Source organism: Canis lupus, chromosome 9 (genome assembly GCF_011100685.1).
Source record: "Canis lupus familiaris isolate Mischka breed German Shepherd chromosome 9, alternate assembly UU_Cfam_GSD_1.0, whole genome shotgun sequence".
In the NCBI taxonomy this organism is placed as follows: Eukaryota; Metazoa; Chordata; class Mammalia; order Carnivora; family Canidae; genus Canis; species Canis lupus.
The window spans coordinates 23868099-23892565 of record NC_049230.1 but is presented as its reverse complement, the minus strand read 5'-3'; the positions used below and the strand labels follow the sequence as shown (position 1 = coordinate 23892565).

General features: G+C 36.5%; 1 protein-coding gene across 3 annotated transcripts in view; it reads right to left on the bottom strand.

The window, feature by feature from the left end:
- The window catches only part of NPEPPS (aminopeptidase puromycin sensitive), a 106108-nt gene that overhangs the window by 30649 nt on the left and 50992 nt on the right, over nt 1–24467 (bottom strand). For all 3 annotated transcript variants that reach the window (XM_038547513.1, XM_038547512.1, XM_038547514.1), the window contains exons 3-8: nt 15822–15899; nt 6410–6531; nt 2705–2812; nt 1303–1503; nt 760–856; nt 617–650 (exon numbers count right to left, since the gene is read on the bottom strand). In XM_038547513.1, coding sequence (XP_038403441.1) covers nt 617–650; nt 760–856; nt 1303–1503; nt 2705–2812; nt 6410–6531; nt 15822–15899 — 640 coding nt within the window. The remainder of the gene's footprint in view (nt 1–616; nt 651–759; nt 857–1302; nt 1504–2704; nt 2813–6409; nt 6532–15821; nt 15900–24467) is intronic.

The window sequence follows — 24467 nt, the reverse complement described above, 5'->3', positions numbered from 1 at the left end:
TCAGTTTGTAAATAGGACAGCTGCCTGAAAGTTTTTAAAAACTTTGTCTAAGGGATTAGGGATTATTGTGCTAGACAGAGAGAGCAGACAGTCCTTCCATTAAAAGAAGGGGAGTGGCAAGTGGTGGGGGGCAGATACATTCCATAGTCCCAAAAAGAACACTGAGCAGGCTGTCCAAAATGTAACTCATCAAAGGCGGGGCAAAAACTTGTTTACAGACCCTGCTTTAAAAATTATACAACCCACATGTTTGTATTGTGGTGACAGATATGTAAAAACTTGGCTAGAAAATATTAAAGCAGAGTCAGTTCTTCAAGCTGGAAAAATAACTATGAAACTTCTGGGAGGAAGAGAAGGCACCGAAATGAGAAACTTGGCCAAAAATAGATTTAAAAATGTACTAATGCCAGATGCTCACTTTAAAATCTCACAATCTCAGATAGTAGCACCAGAGGGTGTTCATCTGCATTCCTGAAATGTGCACAGAAGTGGGGGAGGTAGGAAAATTTACAGCAGATCACAAAGCAGAAGTTACTCAACTGTGATTAGGAGTGAAGCTCTTATGAAATCAGTGATTGAAAAGATAAGGCAGGGTAATAATGTATCATTAACATACCTATATGTAACAAGGCCCCAGTTCTCCATGGCACCTTTATAAAATAAATATAAACATTTATTGATATATGTACATATTCCTTCCTCAAAATCACAAAATTCAAAAGTTATTACAATTCAGCAATAAAATGAAATTTACTTTACCAGCTGCAAAGTCTGCAATAGCAATGAGATCAATTTTAGGTAGAGGATAAGGAACATTGAAGTAGTCCTTATAAAAAGGCAGGGTTTTAGCAGCAACCTACAAAAGTATAAACAAAAGAACCATCTGATAAATATATTATTGTAATTCATATAGAAATCCACAAGGATTCCTGTTGCAAGCCAAAGCATCTCAAATTACTAGAAATCGACCCTGGGGAACCCTACCTCCAAAAGTCTTTGGCTTTTGCTGATATTGACCAAATTTTAATCCACTTATAACTCAGTATGAAAAATATATTACATCTTTTCCCACCCACTCTGTGGACAAATAAATTCCACGCTAATATTCCTTAATCATCATCTTGTAAAATATTAATGTAACACCAAGGTTGGTAGTTTCAAAATTCTATTAAAAATAAAACCGAAGTACACAACAAATTTCAGTCTAAATTATAAATAATTGTACTAATAATTGATCAGAAATGTAAATTCCCCAACCTGGAGTTATGGACTGTTGGAACAATCCTCTTCAAGTACATTTACCTCTAACGCAAATTTTCCTTGCTCTGCTTTGCCAACAGGGGTGTAAACACGGACACACACACCATCTTTTGATCTTGTTTCTACAAAGTCATATTCACCCACAACAAATGCCACCAGATATGTAGACATGACAGGCGTGCGGGCAAACTTCACTTCTACTACATTTTCATCATCAGGGTATGGTTTCCGATCAATTACATTCTTTAAAAAAAGAGAGAGAGAGAAAGAGAACATATAAACAGACTTACGTTAAATACCTTAAAGTAGATTCTAGCCAAAAACTGTGCTGCCTCTCCCTTCCCCCTCTCCAGCACTGCTTACTTATCTACCCCAATTCATTCATTCACTGCTCTTATGCTGTTAAAATCCTTCCTCTTAAGAAGGAGACATGAAGTTGAGGGCTCAAGTGTTAAAACTACCAAGTATCTGTGAGAGAAAAGACACAACTTTTCTTGAATTCCTATTACATGCTAAGCACTGGGATGTCTAAAGTAATACCTCAATACTTTTCAAGTGAAATAAGGATAGAAGGCACTAATTATTAATAAAGGGTCATTGTGAAATCTACATGTCAAAGGGTACAGATTTCTAAATTTAGAGCACTCTCTAAACCAAGGCTGGCTCTAGGCAAATTTGTGAAGGAATCTCCACTTTACCTACAGAGTCCCTAATTACTCTTTGCTGTTACCCCTTCATTTCCTACTCAGGCTCTCTACTTCTTCAAAATCTCTGTATTCTTTCTTCCGAGGAAGACTTATTCAAAAACAAACCTGATAGATTCATTCATACTAAATTGTAAAGTAATATTTCAGTTTATTTATTAGCCTCCTTTTCAAGAATATTTGAGAAGAGAATGGCATTCTAACTATGAAATTTTCTCCACCAATAAAGGAGGCAAAAGGCAGTTATTTTCAGGTTACATTAGGCTTTTCCAAGTTCTCCAGATTCATATTAGAGGTTATATAGAGTACTCTCTGTTTTAAACAATATATTTCAAGCAGTAAATGCTTCCTCTATTTATGAAAGGGATAATGACATCAAAATTTGAGGAAACGTTATATGTCTATCTTTCAGGCAGACATTATACATAAGAATACAACCAACCAAAAACCTAGATATAATTCATTATATGGCTATATCTCTATATCTTTTGGCATTTAATGAGAAAGTCAGATTTTTTTCAGACAATATTTATTAAACTTGTCACTTAGTTTTCCAAATTAAAGTTTGTATGAAATTTCTTCCACGAGGAAGGAAACTCCAGATAAGGCAATTTAAAAAAAGAGAGTTTACTGAAAATAAGAATTGTGCTAAGTGGTTTCATCCTATTACATCTAACCAGCAAACTAAATGTTCTAAACACTTATTCAAAATTTAAATATACTTACAAACACATACATACCATGTTTGATAAAGCTACTCTGTCTTTAGGAACGACCAATGAGATATCAAAAGTTGCTTTGATAGCAGGCTCATCCCAGCAAGGAAAAGCCCTCCGGGCATCAGTAGCCTTAAAAGAATATAAAAATATAAAAATAAATCCTACCGAATTAACCAACTATTTCATGAAGTAACTGTTATCGTCTTATTTCTATCATCCATTCCTTCACTTGTTTACTTCTTACTCCATGCCAGGCAACACACTAGGCAGTGACTACAGAGAAAACCTGAGGCTTACTATCCTTGCCACATCAACAATGCAAAAACAAACAAAAACAAACAATAATCCAAGAACTAGGTCTGCTGTAGATCTTAACAATATATAGTATTAGAATAATTCAGAATTACATTTTTACTTTTAACAAAACATTCCAACATTTCAAAAATTCAATGTAAATGGCTTCAGCAGTAACGTTACAAAACACAGAGCATAGGAAGGTCAACGAGTACACTGTAAGGATAGGTTGCCTCCTATCCTTACTGAGAAGGATAGCTGAGAAAATAGAATAGGTTGCCTCTCTGGCTTTTATTTCAAAAACAAAAATATTTCCAGAATCTCTGATGTACTTTGTTCTTCATCTGAAATGATAGCAAAGAAATAAAGACAGATGCTCTTTCAATTCTAAAGACATCATTTGTTTAATGGCATTTCCATATATACTACACATAAAACTATCACCACTTGACCTAAAGAGACCTCTTTTTTTTCTTTAAAAGTAAAGAAAGAGCAAACTCATTAAAGCAAAATAAAGTTTAGTGGTTCAGTAGAATACCAGTTATAAAAGAAAGAAATTTTATTTTTTTAAAGATTTCATTCATTAGAGGGAGAGCATGTGTGCACGCAATGGGGGGTGGGCAAAGGGGAAAGGGAGAGACTGAGCAGGGAGCCCCTGCAGGGCTCAATCCCAGGATCCTGGGATGATGACTTGAGCCAAAGACAGATGCTTAACTGACTGAGCCACCCAGGTTCCCCAGAAAGAAACTTAAACAAAATAGAACAAAGGAAAAAAAAAAAAGAACCAATTCAAGATTCTGTACCATGAAAAGCAGGAGTAAATTATATAGAGGTAGAGGAAGCACATACTTCTGGAAAAAAGTTTCTCCTAGGAAAATGTTAGATGGCTGCCTGCACTCTCAAAGAAGTTGAATGAATAATGAATTCATTCAGAGAATACATAAAACATCTGAAAAGTAGAGTGTAAGGAAAGAAATGATAGCACAGAAAAATTGAAATTAGGAGCAGCAGCAGTAAAGAAATGAATTTATACCAAAGGAAATTAAGTGAGTAACATGGATAACAAGATTTAAAAGTATCTAAAAAAAAAGTTTCTAAGATATAAGAAGAACAGAGTGATGAAAGCCATCAAAACTTCATCTGAGCAACAGACATTAGATATACACCTATTATGAGAGAGCAGAGCACGAACCACAGTGAAAATGTAGGAGGAGAAAAAACTTGGCTATACTGAAGATCTGAATCTCAACATCAACAGGGTTCACCAATTACTATGCAGAAGCTAATGAAAAGTTAATGAAAAGTGTAAAAATTGTAAAAATTCTTAATTTTTAAGTACAAAGAAATAATATAACAAGCAATCAGGAAGAAAACACAGCAAAACAAAACAATATGTGACCCTAAAAGGGGCAAAAAGATATTCCAGTCTGATTCTTTCCCTTGACAAAATGAGGTAGGAATGACTGTGGAACAACATTCATATACATTTAAAAGAGAAAAACTGTAAGCCAACTGTATGTACTACTCTTATGGTTGAAAAGTTGGGTTTATTACTCATTGTAGCAAAAGAAAACCCACACTAAGAAGAACCATGGGATGTGTGAGAAAGAACCTATTATGTATAATTTGGGAGTTGGCAGGATGAATTGAGGGGATTCACTCTAAATTGGGTGCTGTCATAAAATGGAGGCAATTCTGTGGGATGACATCTCAGCAAATCTTACCTATAGAGAGGAGGGCTGTTTAGCTAGACTAAACTGTAATTGGTAAAGTAGTTAGTAGTCATTCATTTTAACTAAGAGAGGAGGGTGTGTTCATTATTTCATGGGTAGCACAGTGACCTTGATTTTATGTGACCTTAGATGAAATTATGAAGCACCCTTGTTTTGTTTCACTTTATCATCGTCTCAGTAACCTTGTCTAAGGCTGGTGTTCTATGATGCTGTTTATGTCAAACAAGAGACTAGCTGGGAGTGCTAGGACAACTTTTGGATGTCAGGGGCTGCTGTTCCTTCTCCCCACCCCCCACCAAATCTATTATACATTCAGTAAAACTGGCCATGTATTAAAGCAAATGAAAGATTTCAGATGTGCAAAGGCTCTGGTAGTATATACCACCCACATATCCCCCCTTTAAAGAAAATTATTTGGAGACATACTCCAGCCAACCATTCCAGGATGCAGAAGTGCTCAAAGGGCTAAAGATAAGCAATGAAATAACTGAAACACAGATTTAAGCCTAAACAGCTGTGGCAATACTTGTTTTATTTTTTTTTAAAGACTTTATGTATTTATTTATTTGAGAGGGAGCACACAAGGGGAGGAGCAGAGGGAGAGGGACAAGCAGACTCAACATTAAGTGTGGAGTGCAATGCACGGCTCGATCCCATGACCCTGAGATCATGACCTGAGCTGAAATCAAGAGTTTGAAGCCAGGGACACCTGGATGGCTCAGTCGATTAAGCATCTGCCTTTGGCTCCGGTCATGATCCCAGAGTCCTGGGATTGAGCACTGCATAGAGCTCTCTGCTCAGTGGGAGTCTGCTTATCTCCTATATTTGTATGTATAAATATGTATGTGTATGTAACAAAGTATGTATGTAACAAAATTATATATGCATGTGTGTGTACATATATCTGTCATACATATATGTCACAGAATTTCAATACCTGAATTGCTTTTATATTATGTATCTTTCTTACTTAAAATTATACCCTTAGGGGATCCCTGGGTGGCTCAGCGGTTTAGTGCCTGCCTTTCGCCCAGGGCATGATCCTGGAGTCCCGGGATCAAGTCCCACATCGGGCTCCCTGCATGGAACCTGCTTCTCCCTCTGTGTCTCTGCCTTTCTCTTTCTCTCTGTGTCTTTCATGAATAAATAAATAAAATCTTAAAAAATAAAATAAAATTATACTCTTAGTATTTGACATCTGTGGCTTTTCCTACCAATTTTTTTTAAGATTATTTGTTTATTTATTCACGAGAGTCAGAGAGAAAGAGAGAGAGAGAGAGAGGCAGATATACAGGCAGAGGGAGAAGCAGGCTCTCCATGGGGAGCCCCATGTGGGACTCAATCCCAGGACCCTGGGATCACGACCTGAGCCAAAGGCAGAGGCTCAACCACTGAGCCACTCAGGCGTCCCTCCTACCAAATTAATAGTAATGCTATTTTGTGTGTTTGTGATGTACGTATTCATCCTCCAGTCCACTTCCCTAATTCTCTCCCTCTATTAAGGAGATAACTGGCTGAATATAAAATAAAAATTCCAAAATCATGAATATAATTACGGCCAAAGGCACCTAGCCTGAAATAATCATGCAAATAATGGAACACACTTTGTCAGAATATCTACTTTAAGATCATAACATTTTATTATTTTTTTCCTTTTTATTTTTTTAAGATCATAACATTTTAGAGAAAAATACTATACCTCAAACTGTGTGACAGCAGCATAGCGCACCTCTCCAGAAGGGGTAGTATATTTACTTCTATAGAAACCTTTCATTTTGTCATTCAGCTCTCCAACAAAATCTATCTTTAAGGTTCCTGTACCTGTGATTGAAGATGAATGAAAACCACTTTAATATAGATATTAAGTAGAAGTTATCAAAAAATATGTCCTTAAAACACTTAGTTAACTACTTAGAATATGCAAATCATTCTTTCCTTTCTCAAACACTTCTCCAAGCAATGAAGAGAATACAGTATTTACTAAAGTAAATGGCAAACTAAGCCTAAAGTAAACCTTAACATCATATTTAGGGTGACTGCTTAGAAAGTTCTTTAACTTTATGAACTTAGTCTCTAATCACCAATACATAAAGATAAAAACAGGAAAGGAAATTAACATTTATTATTAAATGTATAGCATGCTACGGTACATGGTGCTTTAAAAATATTTAGAAACTTGTAAGTAGGTATGGTCTCCATTTTTTCAGATAAGGAAACTGAGGCTGAAAAGTTAAATAACTTGCTTAAGGTCACACAATTAGTAAGTAGCAAGAATGACATAAAAATTCAGGCCTGTTTAATCCAGAATTCATGCTCTCTGCCATGATGCCATACAAATTGGTTCATTTAGAGGACTTCATGCCAATTACTCTATGATTAGGATAAAACCTTATCTGTTCAATACAAATGGAACACTGATTCCATACTTTTGTAAGGAACCATACAGGGAAGATCAATGATTTTGCTGGCAAAGGGAAATAAAAAACTTAGTCACCTCAATCATTTGAAATGATAATATTAAAGAAATACATGTATTCAATAATTACTAAATGCAAATAAAAATGCAACCTGAATATATATTCTATTGTTGTATAAGGGCAAAACCAAACTAGACAAAAGAGGAGTTTTATGAGTATATATACCTACTTTCGTCACAGAAAAAAGATTATAATATCTATTTGTCATCTACTAAATTCAGATGCATGACAAAATAATAATACCATTCTAATTTTACAAATTAAATCCCCCCCTCCAAAAACAACCAGAAAAATGTTGACTTTTAACTGATCCTTTTAAAGTGCCTATTTATAACCAGGATCTAGATCATGAGAATTTAACTAATTAAAGACATAGTATGACTATAAAGTAAGTAGGCAATCATTCCAAAACTTTTATATCCCAATATTTTAAACTGTCATTTTGGAATGCCATAAAGCAATGACACTGACACTGTTCAAAATGTTCTTGACTCTCTCTGATATATCCTTTTGGATGTTCTCAAAGTAAAATCTTCACCTTTCAAAACTGAATTGACTTTTTTGAAAAGGTCCAAAAGTCTTGAACAGTCCAAGCCTACAGAGTAAGTGAATGACAAACTGCAAACTTTCTAGATAAAACATTGTGGTCTACTAAGTATGTTAATTAAGTAATTAAACTGATTTTCATATGTGCCTCAAACTCATTCTGAAAAGTAATTTCAAGTGAAAATTTCAGACCTTTGCAGCAAAGTCATCATCACTAAAGAAAGTGCCATTTCTTTTTCTTTAAAGTAAGCTCTGCGCCCAGTGTAGGACCTGAACTCAACGCCAAGATCAAGAGTCACATGCTCTAATGGACTGAGCCAGTCAGGCACCTAAAAGTGCCAGATTCTTAATGTAATCATGCTGGGAGAAAAAAATTGAAGCTCACTTGAATAAATGTTTGTGACTCTTACTTTTAAAAAATTAGTCTGTCTGAGGGGGACGATGAATACTTTCTTAAAGAGAATGATAGATCACTGGAACAGTAAATAATATGGTAAAAGAATGTGAAAGATTTCTGAATTGATACTAAAGAATTTAGCTATAATATAAAATTTCTCCCTATTTTCTTTAGGAATTCACTAATCCTTAAAAAAAAGAAGATATATTCACATTAATAAAGTTTACAAGGAATATCTAATTATAGAAACCCACTACCTTTAAAGTGTTTGATTGAATTTTATATTGAAAATTCCACAAATGGAACTAACCAGTCTGTTTTCACTAAGTCAACTGTTAAGATATCTTTTATATAATTCATATTCCATGAGGAATCTACTTTTGCCTTTTCCTATTTGGAATAAAATGATTTAAAACTTGTAAGTAAATAAGAAAGGCTGCTTACACTTTTACTCGGTTTTAAATCTCCAAGGCCATCAAAACATAATAAGATATTGATAGTGACCACTTCCAAAAAGTGGCATACTAAACAAAATACAAAGTATTGGAAAAGGTTATTACTTGAAATTCAAACAAAACACATGTTAAAGTTTTAAAAAATCATTAATAAATTTAACTAGTGTTATATGATATGAATTATGAAATATTTACTATTAATATAGAATTTTAGGGTAAAAACAGGAGAAAAAAGACTTGTTAAATAAATGTCAATTTATCAAATTTACACCATACTGAAGAATTGATTGCCAGATTGTCTAATTTTATACCTGTTTGCCTACATAATTTACATTGCCTCCTCCCATCAGACACTTTATTTCAATACCCAATATTTATCTGCTTGGGATGGTAAACCTTTTAAAACATACAATAAGCTCTTTATAAATTAAACAACCAGAAAATTGCAACTTCTGCCTAAAACCTTATTTGTTTAAAGCTTAGGAGAGTATAATTGTTGTAAAACCTGAAGTAGATCTTGAAATACTTCAATAAAAATTTAATGAGCATACTAAATGCTAAAAAAATTAAAGACAGATTAATCTGTATATAAAGAGAATAAAGGTCTCTACCTTTGTGTCACCAGGTCCTGTGATCCTGTTTTTTCAGTCTTTGAAATGTCAGTATCACCTAGTGTTCCTCCAAATAAACACCACTCTGTAGGATCCTTAACAAATGATTCTAAAGTTTCTGTCAGCTTACAATGATCATGGTAATTTAACCACTATTCTAGAATGGTGCCAACTTCAGAAAAGAAAATGTTTTGCTTAGCTATCAAATAGTTGGCATGACTGTAAAGTCTGGGGAAGCTAAACACAAAGGTTACCAATGTTCTTTAAATATATGCTCCATATTTATTCCATTACCAGAAGACAGAATGACAACCTATTAAAACTTGAAAAAAATAAGGATGTCATTAAAAAAAAATTCATTTATTCATGAGAGACACAGAGAGAAAGGCAGAGACATACGCAGAGGGAGAAGCAGGCTTCCCAGGGGAGTCCAAAGCAGGACTTGATCCCAGGACCTCGGGATCATGCCCTGAGCCAGACAGACGCTCAACCACTCAGTTGCCCCAAGGACATCATTTTTAAAGCAAAGAATGACTGGGTAACTGTGCTCCAGAGAATCTTGGGAAAATGTGAAAGCCAATGATTTTCAAACATATTTACAGATGTTTAATAATCAATGTAGCCTCATAAATAAGAATTTCTGTTCCTAAAAAAATTTTATTTACTTATTTATTTGAGAGAGAGAGAGTGCACGAGCATGAGCAGAGGGAGAGGGACAAGCAGACTCTGCGCTGAACATAGAGTCCAAGTGGGGCTCCATCTCACAACCCCAAGATCGTGACACGAGTTAAAATCAAGAGTTAGATGCCTGAGCCACTCACGTGCCACTCAAATAAGATAATTTCTTAATTCCAATAATTATATCAGTTACTTATTTATACTGTTGTAATCATTTAAAACCCCCCAAACTTTGTCAAGTATAGTATACAAAAGGTCATAACCTTCTCTGATTTGCTCCTGCTTTTATTAGAAATGACTTCACAATTTACCACATCTGCTGTAAACAGTCCTCATCAAGGATGATGCAACTCTTATATACTGATAACTGACTTATTTTTTAAAAATATTTGAGAGAGAGAGTGACTGAACAAGAGAGAGCACAAGCAGCGGGGGAGGGAAAGAGAGAAGCAGACTCCCTGCTGAGCATGGAGCCTGACGCGGGGCTGGATCCCACAACCCTGAGATCATGACCTGTGCCGAAACCATGAGTCAAATGCTGAACCAACGGAGCCACCAGGTGCCCTGACCTCTTTTATTTATACACACATGTAAGGGGAAAAGAAGGGTGCAGAATATAATGCATGGCATGCTAATTTCTGTGTTCTTAAAAAGTATATGTAGAAATGCTTATAAAACTATGGAACAGGGATCCCTGGGTGGCGCAGTGGCTTAGTGCCTGCCTTTGGCCCAGGGCGCGATCCTGGAGACCCGGGATCGAGTCCCACGTCAGGCTCCCTGCATGGAGCCTGCTTCTCCCTCTGCCTATGTCTCTGCCCCCGCCCCCCCTGCGACTATCATAAATAAATAAAATTTAAAAAAATAAAAATAAAACCATGGAACAGGGCAGCCCAGGTGGCTCAGCGGTTTAGTGCAGCCTTCAGCCCAGGGTGATCCTGGAGGCCTGGGATCGAGTCCCATGTCAGGCTCCCTGCATGGAGCCTGCTTCTCCCTCTGCCTGTGTCTCTCTCTCTCTCATGAATAAAAAAACCAAAAACCAAAAAACCAAAAAAACCCCCATGGAACAGTTTTGAAAGGTTACACAGGAAACTGGTTGTTTCTGAGAAGAGCAGAGAGAAGGATTAAGATGACAAATTTTCACTATATATCATTTGAATTTTAAACCATGTATTATATGTTTACAATACAATTAAAAATATAAAAAGCATAATGTGGTGGTTAGAAGTATAGACTTGTGAATTAAACTGCTTGGGTTTGAAATCCAGGCTCTGTCACTTACTAGCTATTGACCTTGGACAAGTTATTTAATTAAACCATGTTTGTGCCTTAGTTTATTTATAAAGTGCAGATAACAGAAACTATTTCAAAAAGGATTAAATAAATTAGTATTTGTGATACAATAGATACATGCTGCATACACATATACATACACATGCATATTTACATATGCATGTATATGTATGTATATAATATACATGCACCCTCTAGGAGTTTCTGTCAATTCTTACATGCTGAATTCTAACAAGTACATTCTAGCTTCTTGTGATAAATCTAGTATCTTGAAATTTTTTACTTGATAATACTGTCATATTTTCTAATGCTGAACAATTGGATCTACTACCTTTACACACACACACACACACACACACGGTTTATGTATCTTTTGGGATGATTTTAAAAATCTGTTTTGAAATATTTTTTGTTCCTCTCCATTTTTTATTTAAGTTCTGCTCTTAAATTTTTGTTTCTGTCTTCTGCTTTTTTCAAGTTACCCATTTTTCTTATCTAACTTTGATCTTAATACTTAGTTCATTAATTTTCAGTCTTTCTACTTAACTAAATATGCCTTCTGAGTTGTTTTACTTGTATACTACAAGTTATATAGTAATTTAATTATCCAGTTCTAAATATTTTCTAATTTCCATAAAAGATCTTCTTTGACATTAATTTTCAGAGGTATAATTTTCCCAAATATATGAGGAGGAATTTTTTTTTGTTTCTCTTTTGCAGATTTTAATCTTCTCATAGCATTATCACATAATACAGTCTGTAATGATACAGATTTTAAATTTTTAAAAATTTTATCTTATTTCTATTAAAGTAATAGTTCGTATTTTAAAACTCACAAGGTAGTATAAAGGTTTATATATAAGCTGTAGGCCCCTGACCAATGCTATCCTACTCCTCACACCGCACCAGCAGCAACTCTGTGATTTCTAAATACTTTGCTTATATACTTATTTCTTCACTTTTCAACTTTACACATTTTCTTCTTATTACAGAAAGTGAAGTTTTAGTCAAACTATATCTCCCACTCCTACATCTTTTACAAAGAATTAAATTTTCTGTAACCTTGCAAATATGAAGATATCTTTCTTTTACCCTCTTTAAATTTATCATTTGGCTAAGCATAGAATTAATTCTAGGTTAAAAATCATATACACTCATAATTTTAAAGGAATGGATTTCATTAGAGTCTAATTTCCATTGTTCCTGATGGTAGTCTACTGTTGTTCCTTTTTTTATTCATTCAAGTATTGTTGATACACAGTGTTACATTATTTTTAAAAAATTGTTTTAAAATTTATTTATTCATGAGAGACACAGAGAGAAAGAGAGGCAGAGACACAGGCAGAGGGAGAAGCAGGCTCCACGCAGGGAGCCTGACGTGGGACTCGATCCTAGGTCTCCAGGATCATGCCCTGGGCTGAAGGCTGCGCTAAACCGCTGAGCCACCCAGGCTGCCCCACAGTGTTACATTAGTTTCAGGTGTACAACATAGTGATTTGGCAAGTCTATACCCTTTGTTATGCTCACCATAAGTGCAGCTACCACCTGTTACCATAGCTATAATAATACCATGGACTATGTTCCTTATGCTGTACCTCTATCCCCGATTTACTCATTCCATAACCAGAAGCCTGTTTCTCCCACTTCTTTTCACCCATTTTGCCTACCTCTAACCCCACAGTCTATTCTGATCCCACAACTTTGAAGGTAATCTGCTAGTCTTCCCTCCTTCCTCCCAACTTCCTGACCTTGGGAAGAAACTCTTTGAGAGCCTGTTTGTCTGTCTGTCTTAGAAGGAGAGAGAGAGAGAGTGTGCTCACACAAGCTGGGCCGGGGGTGGGCTGGGGGTGGGGGGTGGGGAGGGTGTGCAGAGGTAGAGAAAGAATCCCAAGTAGACTTGTGCTGAGCGCAGAGCCCAATACCGGGCTCTATATCTCGACCCTGAAATCATGACTCAAGCTGAAGTCAAGAGTCAGATGCTTAACCGACTGAATCACCCAGGCTCCGCTGTCCTGTTCTTGTTTAATGAATGTGATATTGACAATATCTTTAAGGATATTAATTTGTTTTGTGGGTTTTTATTTTTTGACACTTTCTTTCCATTTGTCTTTACTTCTAACAAGTTCCTATATCTTTATTACTGTTTGGCTTTTTACTCTATCTTTCACAGTAGAAGTTTAATCAAATATCTGGTAATATCTGGTAATTGTTACCCTAGTGACTTTGGTTTGGCCATACAATTTGCTTTGGCCAGTGAAATGTGAATGGATATCAAGTATACCACCATCCATGCAGAAGCCTTAAATGTATCTTTGTGGTTGTCTCTGAACCCATCCCTGAGCTTCTGTCCTCTGCTATGTGAGAGAACAGTATGCTGTAGATAGTAGCTGCTCACTACAGGTCCTGGAATGAGAAGAGTTGTGAGCTGAGCAGAGTTCTTTTTTTTTTTTTTTTTAATTTTTTTATTTATTTATGATAGTCACACACAGAGAGAGAGAGGCAGAGACACAGGCAGAGGGAGAAGCAGGCTCCATGCACTGGGAGCCCGACGTGGGATTCGATCTCGGGTCTCCAGGATCGCGCCCTGGGCCAAAGGCAGGCGCCAAACCGCTGCGCCACCCAGGGATCCTGCTGAGCAGAGTTCTTAGGCAAAGGTATGCCTGCAGCAGTCCTCAGTGCCAGGTGTAAGCAAGAAATATTTGTTGTAAGCCACTGAGATATGTGATCCCATTTGTGGATTAAAATGCACACATATATTTATTATATACATAGAATATTTCTGGAAGGATTCACAAGACAATGGAAGTGGCAGGAGTAGAGAAATCTTAATTTTTATGATCTATTCTTTGGTATCTTTTAATACATACTCATAGCAAAACATTTATTTTTATAATAATTTCATATAAGAAATCCTAGTCAGAAAAAGGCAAAAGAGCACTGAAATAAAAGATTAAACTCCAATCAAAATTTTTTTCTAAAAATACTACTATATTAAGGCAATATATTATCAGTATAAAAATTATGAAAACTAAAAAAAGATATAAATAACAAAAATAATCAATTATGTCAACAACCAGACATATATTATTCATATCATTTTAGAGGTATGATTCATCACCCTGTATATATAATTTTGTATTCTGCTTTTCAAGTTTACATTATAATAAATACTTCACAGTGTTAAGAACTCATAAAGCTCACTTTTAATTACTATATATATATTTCCACCATACTGATATCATAATTAGCTTAATTACTCCCTTAGTGTTGGACAAATACATTCACTCTAATTTTTTACTACCTTAAGTAATGTCTCAATAGACATTTCCAGGCATAAAGTATTTCCTGCATTTATGATTTTTCCTTAGGACATATTCCTATCTCCAGAATTACTGGGTCAAAAGACATGGACATGTTTAGGCTTTTGATACATATTGCCAGATTGCCTTCCAAATACATTGCATAGATTTACATTCCCACCAATAATATCAAGGTAGTCACATCATTAAGAATCATTTTTTAACTTTAGCTTACAGAACAGGCAAAAACTGGTATATTAGTAATTGCTGTTTTCAATTTTTTTTAAGACTTTATTTATTTATTGAGACACAGAGAGAGAGAGAGAGAGAAAGAGAGAGAGAGGCAGAGACACAGGCAGAGAGAGAAGCAGGCACTATGCAGAGGGCCTGACATGGGACTCAATCCAGGGTCTCCAGGATCACGCCCTGGGCTGCAGGTGGCACTAAACCACTGCGCCACTGGGGCTGCCCAGTAAGTGCTGTTTTCATATTTCTCATTACTAGGAAGCCAAGTATCTTTTCACATGTTTCCTTCATTTGCGTTTTCTTTCATACAAATTATCTGTTGCTGTTTTTTTAAAATTCTTAATTCCAGTTAGTTAATGCAAAGTGTTATTAGTTTCAGGTGTACAATATAGAGATTCAACACTTTCCATACATTACCTGGTGCTCATCATGACAAATGCACTCCACCTGTTGCTTTTCAATTGATCACTAATAAAAGTCTTAGTGCTTTACTAATTGATTTGTATATAATTTCTTACACTACATTAAGCTCAGAAAGTCTTTTTTCTTTGTGTTTTTATATCTAATAATAGTATCTGTATTATTATATTATTATTATTATTTTATTAAGTAGGCTCCACACCCAGCGTGGAGTCAGCACTGGCTTTGAAAACTTACCTGAGATCAAGACCTGAGCTGAGATCAAGAGTTGGACACTTAACCAACTGAGCCACCCAGGTGCTCCTACCTAATAATAGTATCATATCAACAAATCTTTCCTTCCATGTCCTCACTAGCATAAATTTTTATACATCAAAATCATCTGTGGGACATTCATCTCAGAGATGTGGACTCAATAACTGGAAGATGGAGTTACTGGGTCACTGTATTTTTAAAAAGCTGAGACTGAAAAAGTAAAAAACAATGTATTATGTTCCAGGGTAGAATGATTATTAGTTTTGGTCTTCTTTTTTCCTGGTGCCCCAAAAGCTGCAATGAACCTCTTTCAAAAAGCTTTGTCTTAATACTTAATCTGCTTAAAACGAGAAAAAGAAACTGGCATATGACAAATTTCTCTGGAAGAAATAAGATGTCACTATTCATCATGGAATTTTACAAAAGCCATGACTTACCTGTTTGGAGAGTACTAGGAAAAGACAAAGTGACTTTTTCATCTTCATTCTGGTAGTTAAATCCTGTAGCATGTATTTCTGGAATGGAAATTAAAAAACATTACTTCACAAATCTGACTGGACTAAGACAAAATCCAGACTGCAGCAATTAACATTTTTAAGACCCAAATCTCTATTAAAACTAAATTCTTTTTTTTAAAGTAGGCTCCAAGGGCCCCTGGGTGGCTTGGTCAGTTAAGCATCCTCCTTCGGCTCAGGTTGTGATCCCAGGGTCCTGGGATTGAGTCCTGTGTCGGGGGTCTCTCTGTTCAGTGGGGAATCTGCTTCTTCCTCTCCCACTGTCCCCACTTGTACTCTCTAGCTCACTGCCATATAAATAAATAAAATATTAAAAAAAAATAAATTAGGCTCCAAGCCCAACGTGGGGCTTGAGCTCATGACCCTGAGATCAAGAGTCATACACTCTACCAACCGAGCCAGCTTGCTGCCCCTAAAATTAAATATTCTTAATTTTAAAAATTATGTTCCTATTAACAAAAGTGTCATTTCAAACTAACCTATTTTATTCCACATCCTAGGTTAAATATGCTCCTGAAACACAATTATACAACCTGTATTAATTCATAAAACTTTTTTTCCCCAGAAAATTTTTATGATACAAGGGAAACAGGGCTACTATAAATATGAAAAGGTTTTCTGCCAGATTCCCAACATGCTTCATTCCCACCTTTGTGCAACTAAGATGTTACTTTCTTTGTAGCAGTTTTACTCGTGAATATTTGAAAGAGAAAACTGCCAAGACTTCAGTGTTAAAGACATATCAATGAAAGTTCTGCCCCCCCAGCCAAAGACAGGTAACAATTCCAACTAAAATATGGGTCATATTTAATTCCAATAAAATTGATCATTATTGGGATCCCTGGGTGGCGCAGCAGTTTAGAGCCTGCCTTTGGCCCAGGGCGCGATCCTGGAGACACAGGATCGAATCCCACGTCGGGCTCCCGGGGCATGGAGCCTGCTTCTCCCTCTGCCTGTGTCTCTGCCTCTCTCTCTCTCTCTGTGACTATCATAAATATATATAAAAAAATTTTTAAAAAAACAGATGTATGGATTAAATAAATTATGGCTTTGATTTGCTCTCTAGCAAGAGTGAGAAGACATTGCTTATTTGATACTTCAGAATGCTCAGTTGACACTTTAGGGAAAGAGCTAAGGCAGATCGACTTCCAACCACATCACATTCACATCCCAGAAGTCAGTCAAAGAGGCAGCCGTAATAAGCACACAAACAGATGTTCAACATCCTTAACCATCAGGGAAACACAAATCAAACCACAATGAAACACCACCTCATACCCACTAGGATGACTATAATCAAAAAGCTAGATAATACTAAGTATAAGGAAGGATGTAAAGAAATTGGAACCCTCATACATGGTTGGCTGGTAGGAACGCAGAGGCTAATAGGAATGTAAAATGGTGCAGCCACTTAGGAAAACAGCCCGGAAGTTCCTCATATGATTATTAGACTTACCATAAGACCCAGAAATCCCTCTCCTATATACATATATATAGATAGATAGATATAGATATAGATATAGATATCTAGGAGATATAAGTATATCCAAGAGAAATAAAAATGTATGTCCACACAGAAACTTATACACAAATGTTCATAGAAGCATTATTCATAGTAGCCAAAAAGCTAAGCATGGACCCCATCTCAGGACTTGATCTCATAACCCTGAGATCATGACCTGAGCTGAAACCAAGAGTCAGATGCTAACCAACGGAGCCACTCATGTGCCCTGAGTTCTACACTCTTTAAAAAAATGATTTTATTTATTTATTTGAGAAACAGCATGAGTGGGAGGGGGGGGCAGAGGGGAAGCAGACTCCCCACTGAGTAGGGAACCCAACTTGAGGCTTGATCCCAGGATCCTGAGATCATGACCTGAGCTGAAGGCAGATGCTTAACTGATTGGGCCACCCAGGTGCCCCTGAATTGTACACTTTAAGTGAATGAATTGTATGGTATGTGAATTGTATCTCAATGAAACTGTTATTAAAAGAGAAAAAGGTAGCTTTATTAGTCATGGGCTTAAATTTGATATGCATAACAGTGATTCAGATTTAATAACATCCTATGAGCTAGGCAAGATGCCCACAATCAATTTCTTTTTATGAATCACCCTAATATTAAATTTTCAAGGTTTCTAATACCATTATGGTTCAAACATGTATTTATAGGGCTAAATCTTTACAAAACCAATAAAAAACTATAATTTCAGATTTTAAAAGAATTTTTAAAAGATTTTATTTATTTGAGAGAAAGAGAGAGACTGAGAGAGAGAAAGAGAGCACGAGCAAGGCAGAAGGCGAGGGACAAGCAGATTTCTCAGCTAAGAAGGGAGCCTGATGTAAGGTTTGATCCCAGGACCCTGAGATCATGACCTGAGCCTAAGGCAGACACTTAACCAATTGAGCCACCCAGATGCCCCTCAGATTTTAAAAGAACTTTAATCAATTATTCCTCATTTACAGATGAAGAAAATGAGATATATAAAGTTAATGATTTGCCTACATTCATATAGCTGGACTAGAATTCAGTTCCCATTGCCAAAATCTTTTCTACCATCATAAATTAGCTCCTATAAATTTGAAAAGAAACTCAGAACTTGGCATATATACAATAATGATGAAATCACTACTGAAACAATGACTTTTGCCTGTAAAAGCTTGAGATTTTCTCTGATTCCCACATATAGAATCATACTTAAACTATAGGGCAGTCAAGAATCACCTTAATGCTCAAGAATGTACCTTCCTGACAAAGATATAAAACAGCCTTATGGTCTATGATCCACAACCATCTCCAAAAAGGATTATTAAAACTAACTTGTTTTTATAAATGCACAAAAAAGGCTTCAAATTGGCAATGAAGGGACGCGTGGGTGGCTCAGCAGTTGAGTGCCTGTCTTCGGCCCAGGGTGTGATCCTAAGAGTCCCAGGTTCGAGTCCTGCATCAGGTTCCTCGCAGGGAGCCTGCTTCTCCTTCTGCCTACATCTCTGCCTCTCTCTGTGTTTCTCATGAATAAATAAATAAAATCTTTAAAAAAAATTACAGTAAATGAAATTTATCATGAAAAAAAAGAAACAGTCAAGTATTATATTGCTAGATTCCATTCTAGCACATGCTTTCAAATATGCATATCAATTAGACTACATGTACAAAAAAGAATAAAATTTCTTCTAAAATTCTCTTCTAGAGGGGCACCCAGATGGCTCAGTGGTTGAGTATCTGCCTTCAGATCGGGGTGTGATCCTGGGGTCCTGGGATGGAGTCCCACATCGGGGGCCTTCTCCCTCTGCCTATGTCTCTGCCCCTGTGTCTCTCATGAATAAATACATAAAATATTTTATTTTATTTTTTTTTAAGATTTTATTTATTCATGAGGGAGAGAGAGACAAGACAGAGAGAGGGAGGGAGAGAGAGAAAGACAGAGAGAGAGGCAGAGACATAGGCAGAGGGAGAAGCAGGCTCCATGCAGAGAGCCTGACACGGGACTCGATCGGGGTCTCCAGGATCAGGCCTTGGACTGAAGGTGGTACTAAACTGCTGAGCCACCTGGGCTGCCCCATAAAATATTTTAAATAAATAAATAAATAAAATTCTCTCCAGAAAAGAGGGCTGTCATCTATATGATTTTTTTAGAAAAGAGGGCTGTCATCTATATGATTTTTAAAAATATTTTATTTGAGAGTCTGCGCATGCACACCTGACCAGGGAGGGGGGCAGAGAGGGAAAAAGAGGATCAAGCAAGATTCTGCAGGGAGCACAGCACCCAACTTGGGGGCTTGATTCCATGACCAGGAGATCATGACCTGAGCTGAAACCAAGAGTTATAGACACTTAACTGACTGAGCTCACCCAGGCACCCCATAATCATATATTTGAATTTCTTAAAAAAAAAAAAACAAAACTTTTCCAATTACTTTGTATTGAATAACATGCTACTTGACACATGTATTAGGCTTTGAAATAACCTTGGTCAACTGCAGCTTTGGATATTCTGTAAATGGCACCACTATTTATCCAGTGGCTCAAACCAGAAATATGGAAATCATCCTGCTTCCCTCCATGACTATCTCTCATAATACATTCCAAATGAACAAATTCAGTAGCCTCTATCTTTAATCCCAGATTTTTCAATCCCTCCATCACTACAACCCCAGTCCAATGCACCATTATTTCTCTCCCATACCATTATAGTAGCCTCTTAACTGGTCTGTTTCTGCTCTTGCTGCTTTATAGTCTATCTTCACATGGCAGCCAGGGTAATCTTTGAGATCAAACCTCTAAGAGAGTCCCAAAATATTCAGAATGAAAAGCTAGGTCTGCTTGAGGTTGGTAAATATTTCTTAGGACCAAAAAATACTAAGTATAAAAGAAAAAAATTGATCAGAATTCATTAATATCTAAAACTTGTGATTAACAAAAGACATTAAGAAAATTAATAGGCAATCCACAGACCAAGAGAAAATATCTTACAGAGAATATACCTAAAAACTTCTACAACACTATGATAAAAAGACAATTCTATTAAAACATGGGCAGAAGACTCAAACAGTTTCACAAAGGAAAATAGATCAGTGGCCAAAAATCAAACAAAAAATGCCCAACATCATTTGTCATCAGGGAAATGCAAATTAAAAGCACAATGACATACTATCATGCACCCACAAGAATGGATAATCTAAAAAGACTGAAAACAAAAATGTTATCGAGGATACAGAATAACTACATATTTTGCTGACAGTGCCTTTGTTGTTCCTCAAAGTCTGCAAGTATTCTCCAACCTCAGGGGTTCTACAATGGCTTAGAAGGTACTTTTCCCATGTATTTACATATTTTAGGTCAATCACTACTTTAGAGATCTGTTTCATTACCTTAAAGAACAATCCTCACTCCACATCCTATTGTGATTTCTGAGCACTTATCACAACTTTACATGTTTATTATTGTTATCTTTCCAAATCAAATATATGTATCAGGAATGTTGATTCTTGGTTTTGTCCTCTACCTCCAACGCTACAATGGTTTCTGGCTCTTAAATGTTTCACATAACCTCATTTAGAATGCATATATGTATATTAAGCATTATAAGTAGACATTTTACTATATCATTTATAAATGTTACAATTAAACTTGATCAAACTTAACCTTGATCAAAACACTATTTTTTTTTTTTTTTTTAAATAATGTCTACATCTGATGTAGGGCTCAAACCCACAAGCCCAAGATCAAGAGTCACATGCTCTCCCAACTGAGCCAGCCAGGCACTCTGATCAAAAACCTGAAAAGGGATCCCTGGGTGGTGCAGCGGTTTGGCGCCTGCCTTTGGCCCAGGGCGCGATCCTGGAGACCCGGGATCGAATCCCATATCAGGCTCCCGATGCATGGAGCCTGCTTCTCCCTCTGCCTGTGTCTCTGCCTCTCTCTCTCTGTGACTATCATAAGTAAATAAATAAAAAAATAAAAAAATAAAAAAATAAAAAAAAATTAAAAACCTGAAAAATATTTTTATTTTTATTTTTATTTTTATTTTTATTTTTATTTTGGGGGTGTCATATGACATATGAGTGGTCATGATCTCATGGTCCTGGGATTGAGCCCCACGTCAGGCTCTGTGTTCATCGGGGAGTCTGCTTGAGGATTCTCTTTTCCTCTCTCCTGCCCCTCCCCCTATTCACACACACTCTTTCTCTCTGTAAAATAAATAAATAAATCTTTTTAAAATATTTTAATTTTTATTTATGTTTTAAAAGCATTTTTAAAAAAGATTTTATTTATTCATGAGAAACACAGAGAGGAGAGAGAGAGAGAAGCAGAGACACAGGCAGAGGCAGAAGCAGGCACCATACAGAGAGCCTGACATGGGACTCGATCCGGGGTCTCCAGGATCAGGCCCTGGGCTGCAGGCGGTGCTAAACCACTGCACCAGCAGGGCTGCCCTAAAAGCATTTTTTAAGTGGGAGAATAGGAGAGAATATATGGCTATTCAACAATCTGAGCCTCTCTCTTCACACATATAAAATCATTACCTATTTCTTAGTCATTTGAAGATTATACAACATTGTCTATGTAAAATGCTTAGCACAGTGTCTGGTCATAATTATTACAAAAATAAATACTCCTTTCTAGATAATATATCTAATACAATCCTTTATTAATCTAACTGCAACTAATCCATTATATATGTATACATAAGGCTCATGCTGAAATCACTAAGGGAGTGCTACATTTCAGAAAAAAAAATTCTTTTAAGTATAATTACTATTTTCAAATTTATGGATATAAATACACACATTTGGGTATAAGCATGTGCACATGCTTGCGTGTATGTTTATGTTAGCAGTATACCAAATAGAAGCAAAACTTGAATGTAACCAAAGTATATATAAATTTGTGACAAGAAAAATCTTATACTCAAAACTACTAGAAACATTCACTTTGACAATAAAAATTTATTCAAGACAATACAGACCTACAGATTTCATAACTAGATAGATCTATAAATTGAGTTTTTAAATGTCTTATTTTATTTTATTTTTTTTAATATTTTATTTATTTATTTAGGATAGTCACAGAGAGAGAGAGAGAGAGGCAGAGACACAGGCAGAGGGAGAAGCAGGCTCCATGCACCGGGAGCCTGACGTGGGATTCGATCCTGGGTCTCCAGGATCGCGCCCTGGGCCAAAGGCAGGCGCCAAACCGCTGCGCCACCCAGGGATCCCAAATGTCTTATTTTAAAAAAGTAAAATTTCAACTCTAAGTAAAAAAAAAACAAAACTATGTCTTATGTATACAGTTTGCTATCATTTGTGAGCACACACACATACACCCATACACATGTACGTGCGTAAATATATATATATGCCTGTGAACACAGAGAACATCTGAGGAAGGAGACTTATAGAACTGGTAACTTTATCTCCTTTACGGAGGAAAGAAAGGACGCTTAATTTGTACTGTATACACTTACTGTATACCCTCTGAATTTGACATTCTGTAAATATTCACTAGGAAAAATATTTTATTTTATTTTTTAAGATTTTATTTATTCATGAAAGACACAGAGAGAGAAAGGCAGAGATGTAGGCAGAGGGAGAAGCAAGTTCCAGGCAGGGAGCCCGATGTGGGACTTGATCCTGAGACAGCAGATCACGCCCTGAGCCAGGGGCAGGTGTTCAACCACTGAGCCACCCAGACGTCCCTAGGAAAATATTTTAAATGTTAAAAAAATCTTTTTAAAGATTACTTTTTTTAAAGATTATATTTATGTATTCATGAGAGACACAGAAAGAGAGACATAGGCAGAGGGAGAAGCAGGCTCCATGCAGGAAACCTGATGCGAGACTCCATCCTGGTACCCCAGGATCACACCCCGAGCCAAAGGCAGACAAGCTTCGCTGAGCCACCAAGGCGTCCCTAAAGATAACTTACTTTGAGGGATGCCTGAGTGGCTCAGCGGTTGAGCATCTGCCTTTGGTTCAGGTATGATCCCGAGGTCTAGGATCGAGTCCCAATCCAGCTCCTTGTAGGGAGTCTGCTTCTCCCTCCCCCTCTGTCTCTGTTTCTGTCTCTCTGTGTGTCTCTCATGAATAAATAAAATCTTTAAAAAAATAAATAAAGATACTCCTTTTGAAATCCTGGTCAAATTGTTACAGCAAACCTATTTATCAAATAAATCAAATGAGTATGTATTCCAATTCTGAGTTTTCCATGTGTGGTTTATTGACAAGGAGGCACACTTGTGTAGGTCTCTAGGATTTGGACTAGCCATAATTAAAAAAAAATACTCTTCCTTAAAGAACACAGAAGGTGAGGTGGCTCATCTTATTTGTAAAATTGGCCACTCTTTCCAGAAGGGTAACGGTCCTTGATGTGCAAAATGTTCTAACTATAACAAAAAGAAGGCGAGCACTCATAATCATTCAATCATTTAGGCCCCACAAAATTTCAGAACCTCTCTCACAGGCGTTCTTCCAGACTATAGTTTGTTTTCTATTCAACATTTATGTAACCATACTATTTGATCCAGTATATTTTTTTTAATTTTACTTATTCATGATAGTCACAGAGAGAGAGAGAGAGAGAGAGAGGTAGAGACATAGGCAGAGGGAGAAGCAGGCTCCATGAACCGAGAGCCCGATGTGGGATTCGATCCCAGGTCTCCAGGATCGCGCCCCGGGCCAAAGGCAGGCGCTAAACCGCTGTGCCACCCAGGGTTCCCGATCCAGTATATTTCTTTTAAATTACTCCCACTCCCTTCCACAAAGAATGCCAGGGTCCACAGGCACCAAATGTTTCAGCTTCCGTTGCCCCTTCAGGCATCTGCCTTACTTACTGTAATTATACCCCTCTCTGCTGACCTTTTGCAGTTTGTCACTTAGTATGTTAATTGTGGTTCTTCCCTTCTGCCATGACAGGCCTCAAGAAGAATACAATACTTTTTTTTTTGTTATTGTTATAGCACAACTTACATATTTCTATTTTTTTTTAAACATTTTTTTATTATTTACTTATTTATGATAGTCACACAGAGAGAGAGAGAGAGAGAGAGAGAGAGAGAGAGGCAGAGA